The sequence below is a fragment of the Apis dorsata genome, unplaced genomic scaffold, assembly GCF_000469605.1.
Source record: "Apis dorsata unplaced genomic scaffold, Apis dorsata 1.3 scaffold_88, whole genome shotgun sequence".
Taxonomy (NCBI): domain Eukaryota; kingdom Metazoa; phylum Arthropoda; class Insecta; order Hymenoptera; family Apidae; genus Apis; species Apis dorsata.
In genome coordinates, this window is record NW_006263386.1 from 1,946,108 (window position 1) to 1,952,295 (window position 6,188).

At 37.0% G+C, this 6,188-nt stretch overlaps 1 protein-coding gene across 4 annotated transcripts in view; it reads left to right on the top strand.

Annotated features, from left to right (window-relative positions):
- LOC102670659 (inactive rhomboid protein 1) overlaps positions 1-6,188 on the top strand; it is a 394,154-nt gene that overhangs the window by 163,676 nt on the left and 224,290 nt on the right. For all 4 annotated transcript variants that reach the window (XM_031508529.1, XM_031508528.1, XM_031508531.1 and 1 more), the window contains one exon: positions 1-2,713. This exon is cut by the window's left edge and continues 1 nt beyond it. In XM_031508529.1, coding sequence (XP_031364389.1) covers positions 1-2,713 — 2,713 coding nt within the window. The remainder of the gene's footprint in view (positions 2,714-6,188) is intronic.

The window sequence follows — 6,188 nt, forward strand, 5'->3', positions numbered from 1 at the left end:
CTAGCTCCTCAGATTGTTACAAGCAAGCACAACAACAGCAAACGAACGATCTACGCACGAGCGTGTCGAGCGTCGCCAGTCAAGATCGTTACCAATCGGATCAATCCTCTCAAGGGAACGAGCACGTCGATTATGGAGTCCGGGAGCGAATGTCAGGCATCGAGAGGCATGATAAATCAACGGACAAGCCGACGATCGACGACTTCCCCAAGTCGTGCGCGGAAACTCGTTCGATACAGTCGAGTTGCGAGCGATTCGGTCATTATCAGAGCCAAGAGAGATTCGGCCAGCCCCCTTTGCAAGCGCACCATCAGTTCACCCCAGGGAGAACGAGCAACTCTGGCCAAACGTTGCCGCAAAACGTTCTTGTCGACCGTTTTCCACGTTTCAACGAGCTCACAAGTCTCCACAGTGACCAGAGATTGTCCTTGGCCCCGAGCGAACGTTTTCAACCGGCCACCACCACCGAGCTTCGATTCCATCACCTGGCCAACGAGCTGGTCAATGCCTCCACAGGCAACGAATACGCGAACACGAATATTTTGGTGTCGGGATGCGCGACCAGTCCATTCTCGTCCGAGACGTTCCCCTCTCCGCCATCACCGGCACCCGCCAACGACCGTTTCGTCCCACCACCACCTTTGTCACCTAGCCCAAGCGAGAAGTACGCCTCGACCCAGAGTCTGGCTGGTTATCCTGCTGCTGATAGGATTTTGGCCCCAGGTTCTCCAAGCACCAGATATGGCGGGGGCACGGCACCAGCCTCACCGATGCCAGCTAAGGAGCGATTCTCCTCGGCGGAACGATTATTGGCCAATCAACAATCGTCGAGTTCTATGCACGAGTCCAAGGATCAGCAACGATACACTGGAACAAGTGATCGCTTGTTGTCCGGCTCGTCACCGGTGTTGGGAAGTCTACAAGCCGGTCTACAAGGAGACAGGAACGGAATATACACAACCGGCAAGGATACAACCGCATCGAGATACGGTGCCATTTCTACGGACCGTTTGCTCTCCTCGTCACCTATACACGCCCCAGTGCCAGAGAGATTCGCGAGCAAGTCGACCGATAGGTATCTCAGCGATTCGCCTGTACACGAACGATACCATCGACAGGAGACGACATCAGGTATCCACCACGATCGTTACTCGACGATATCGTCGAGCGCTGAGAGATTCCTCTCGAATTCGCCCAATCCGGAGGCCTCCCATCAGCGATATTCCACGTCGACGGAGAGGTCTTTGCAGGTGTCGTCGAACGGCAACGAGCAGAGACGTTTGTACACCGATCGTGGCGTCGAGACGGTTTGTCAGAAGTATACGGACAGATCGACTGGATCGCCCGCGCCCACGGATTTCAATAGATATTCTAGTTTCCAGGAAGTGGGGGGCACACAGTCCAGATACAGCACAACTGATCGTTTCAACGATCTCGCGATACAACGTTGCGGCCAATCGCGGGCGAACGACAGATTCTGCGTGCCCAACGATCGTTACTTGGTTAGCTCGTCACCAGGACACGATGGGAGATTGGCCAATAACGACGTGGCCAACAGGTACGTCGTTTCGGGATCGTCGACGGAACGACTGCTCTCTGCGACGTCCTCCTCATCTTCCTCCTCGACCGACACCGTCTCTCGTTATCACTCCTCTTACACGAACACCACGGCAACGCAATCCACCACGTCCAACGATCGTTTCACATCCATCTCTCCCACTCCCGAGATGGCCAATACGAATCTTCGCTCGGGAACAACCGGAACGACTAGTTGTACAGCAAGTTCCGGCTATCAGGCCGCGACAAAAACAAGCGTCGTGGACAAGTATCTTCAAGTATCGAAGTCCGTGCAGAGTTACGGAAGCGATCGTTACACTGTCGGCAATCCTGGCGACCAGTTCGATACCAGGCTCGGCCAGGACCGTTACGACAGATTCTCGAACCCTGCCGCTAGCACGGATCGTTTCACATCTTCCTCCGGTACTCCTGATCGTTTTCATTCTGCCACTGATAGATACTCGCCTGTGCGCGCCGCTGACAAGTATCTGTCCCTGCCTAAACCCAAGGATCGATACACCGGTCGCATAACGCCGATCTCGTCTTGCGGTACGTCGGTAGCCGCCACGTCCACCGATCGAACTTATGGATCGAGCACTGCGACCGGAAGCTACGTTCCGCCAACGGCTCACACACCTGTGGAACGATACGTGCCTCAACCGCCTCCGGAGGTTCTCTACCCGGACAGATATGTAGACAGATACGTGCCACCATCCGCGCATACACCCACCGACCGTTATGTGCCCACCAACGATCCAACTGACCCTTACATGAGGCGAGATCTCGGTTTCCATCATCATTATCGGCTACCACCACCTGCCGGCTATCCATACCATCAGTCGCACTTTCGGCTTCGCGGTTTCGCGTACGCGTCGCCTGGCCGCCTAGGTGGTAGCCCAGGCTCGAGCAGCTCGAGCAGCTCGGCGTCTAATCAGAGGGATGGCGGGTTCTCGATGTCGCCATTGTTGCGGCCCAAGGTGCGCGCGTCTGCGGTCGAGTTCCCGACCACGTCCACAGGTGTCGTTACGCGCCACGTGTGCACCAACCCCCCATCTTGTTGCAATGAGGCGTCATCAAGTGGGAGATCTTGCTGCCAAGCAATTAGGAGATCATTACCACCGGGCGCGCTGCCGTCGATATCTACGCAGTCTTCTTGGTGAGTTTTTATAATGAATTTTTTTTTTTATTATTATTTTAATTATTCGTAAATTATTTTAGAGATATGTACTTATCGTAGATTGATTTTTCTTTATTTGAGATCGTATGGAGAGGGTAAAAGAAATATTTTTATATTTAATTTTTTTATAATAATATTATAAGTGATACAATGAATGAAGAGTAGTTTATTATTTATAGATATAATTTGTAAATATAAATAATCTGCTAAAAAAAATCTGTTTTATTTAAAGTTGTTGCAAGAAAATTAGGCAATATTTTTTTCATTCATTGAACGCAAAGATAAATAATGATTTATGTAATATAAGATTAATATATCATGAAATCTTTGCAAAATTGATTCTAAAACATACAAGAAATTTGATTTATAAATATGTCAATTGAAGTTTATTTATTAAGTTATAAGCAATTGAAATTTACATTAGATGAAACGGAGATAATTTTATCTCATTTTCATTTTATCTATTACAAATTTAAATGAAATTTATTAAACTTATAATTTAAATTAGTAGATTATGATAAGATAATAATTTCTTATTATATAATACAAAGCATATGTGGATCAATTTTGTTTTTTTTAAATTATGAATTTTTTAGATAATCGAAATTATTATTTTTATATTAGAAACATCAAAAAAATTATATAAAATATATATAATTTTTATTATATATAAATAATGTAATAGATTTTTATGAGAAATGATCGTCTACATTTATTATTAAGAAATATATGATTCTATTTAAAAAAAACATCTATAAAAATAATAATAATAATATCAAATTATATTTATTCTCCACACTATAAAATCTTTAAATAAGACTTTAAATAATTTTTTTATACAATAAATAATATGGAAATTATTTGAAATGATCATTTCGAAAATTTTACTAAAACATAAAACAATTTGGCAGACTAAAATATTAATCTCTATTATTTATCCTCCATCTAATCAATTATATTCGATTCTTGACACTCAATTAATCAATCAAATAGATACTTTTTCCAAAATATATACTTTTTCTTTTTTATACAATAAATAATATAAAAATTATTGAAAATAATCACTTTCCTGTATATCCATAAAACATTTGGAAAAATTGAAAATTTTACGAAAGCATAAACAATTTGCCAGATAAAACAAAACCCAAAGAAATAAATTTTTAATGTTCCTCTATCAATTATCTTTCAACTAATCAATTATACCCAATTCTACATTCGACACTCAATCGATCAATCGTAATGGATACTTCTTTCAGAATATATATATTTCCCCAAATAAAAGAGGAGGGGTACGAAAGTAAACTCGAAAAGATAGATAAATCTTCGTTAACGACGGAAGTTCTTGTATTAAAGTTGAATAGATTTTTCTGACCTCGGCCAGAATTACAGGAAGAGATTTCTGGTTTAATTCTCGTGGGCGAGGTAACCGGTGGAAAAAATTAATTGCCACACAAATGGAAGTCAGCAATGGGTATAAAAGGAATTGTACGTGGAGATTGAGCCCATGGATTAGGGAATACATGGATCCGGATAATATACGTGTCTCGTGTAATCATACTGACTTTGGAATAAAGCTCACGAATTAGAATAGGTGAGCCTTAATTGCGAGATGAATGTTATTTATGGGGATGGAAAGTGGAAATCTTGTACGGAGCAAGGTTTTGTCGTAATATAGTCTGAAACTGTGCGAGTGGCGCATTGTTCTCATTTACCATGAGGATGGATATTAGGAAAACAACCGTTTCGTAGCAAGCATAATACATATGTATTACCATGGTGTTACGTTATGGTGGAAATTGAGTGCTGTAGAAAGGTCTCGTTGATTAACTCGTTGATTAATACCGTGTTTTCTTCGTGGTTCTACAGGATGGTGCGTGTAAATGGAATTATCTTAATACTTTTGAATATATTTATGAGTATTATATGCATATAATAAAATTGCTTAAAAGTTCTTGATACTTTGACACAGATGGCTGAGTGTTAGATAATTAATGCAGAATGCATATAAAAGTTTCCAAAAATTAATTTTCAATTCTCAATAATCACGAATAAAATGTTAAATAAATAAAAATTTTAATTTTTATTTATATTTTAAATTTAATGAATTAAGAGAAATATATCCATTTGATATTTTATTATCTTCATTATAATATTTGTTGTCTATCAATTTTTCATTCTCAATTTTAAAATGTAATTCTGATATAAAATTGAAAGATAATATTATAAAATATTATATTAAATGACTTTTTCTTCGTTTAAACGATATAATAAAAATATTAAAATAAGCAAAAATAGAATTGATCTAACAAAAAAAATAAACAGAATATATCATCATTGTAGGAATATTTTTTAATATTTTTTTCATTTGTTTAATGAATAATTTAATGAATATTAAATATTCAATCAATTCTGTAAATAATTCAAATATAGTCATATCTCAATTTTCAGTTTCGCTTTTGTATTGAATTTTGGAAATTTTTCAAAGTACTTGTTACAAAAATGATAAAAGTTGTTTAAACTTTTATACAAATAAATTCCATAAATATTACTTCATTAAAATCTTAATATAAATTTTATGAAAATTTTTCATAAAAATGATTGGTTCTATAAGAAAGAAAATGTATATTTTATTTTAAAATTACAGATATTATTCTTGAAAGTCTCAATAATTGCAAAAATAGCTTTGCTTCTAAAAAATTTCTATTTCTAAGGCTTTATATAAATAAAAAGTACATTAATTGTAATATTGTTGATCTTTTGACGAACGAATTCTATCATTGTTATATCATCACTATTATATATTAAATGATATTAAATTAAATTAAATTAAGTTTTAATATATATTGTTTTGTTAATAGTAGAAAAATATTTATAAAACAATATACATTTTTTTCTATCTTTGATATTTTGATATCTCTAATTTATATTCTCGTTTCTTATAAAAAATATTTTCTTGCTTGAGAATTAAAATTAAAAGAGTATTGAAAAGATTAATAATGCTTTTATTTCTTCTATTAAAATACTCTTCTGTTAAAATAATCTTCAATGAAATTGATTGATAATTGATAGTTTCAAAGGATTAAAGCTTCCATCGTGATTACATTTGACAACACAAAATTTAATTGGAACAGCTAAAGTATTTTGTGAATTTATGGTGCTCTTAATATTCCAATATTGATCACGTGTTAAATGTTTGATCGTTAACATGCAAGTTTGCGTGGCATTGGACTAATTTGATTAAATCGAGCGTGTGACTTTAAATTGAAACATATTAGTTTCTGGAAAGGAATATCGTTTTCGAGCAATATTTTTTTCATTAATTTTTATACTATAACGTGTTTGATAGTTTTATAGATAGGAAAAATATAATATAATTTTTGATTGAATTTTTTTTAAAAACGTGATAGAGATAATTTCACAATGTTTCAAAAATGTGTTTTATTTTTTTTTTTTT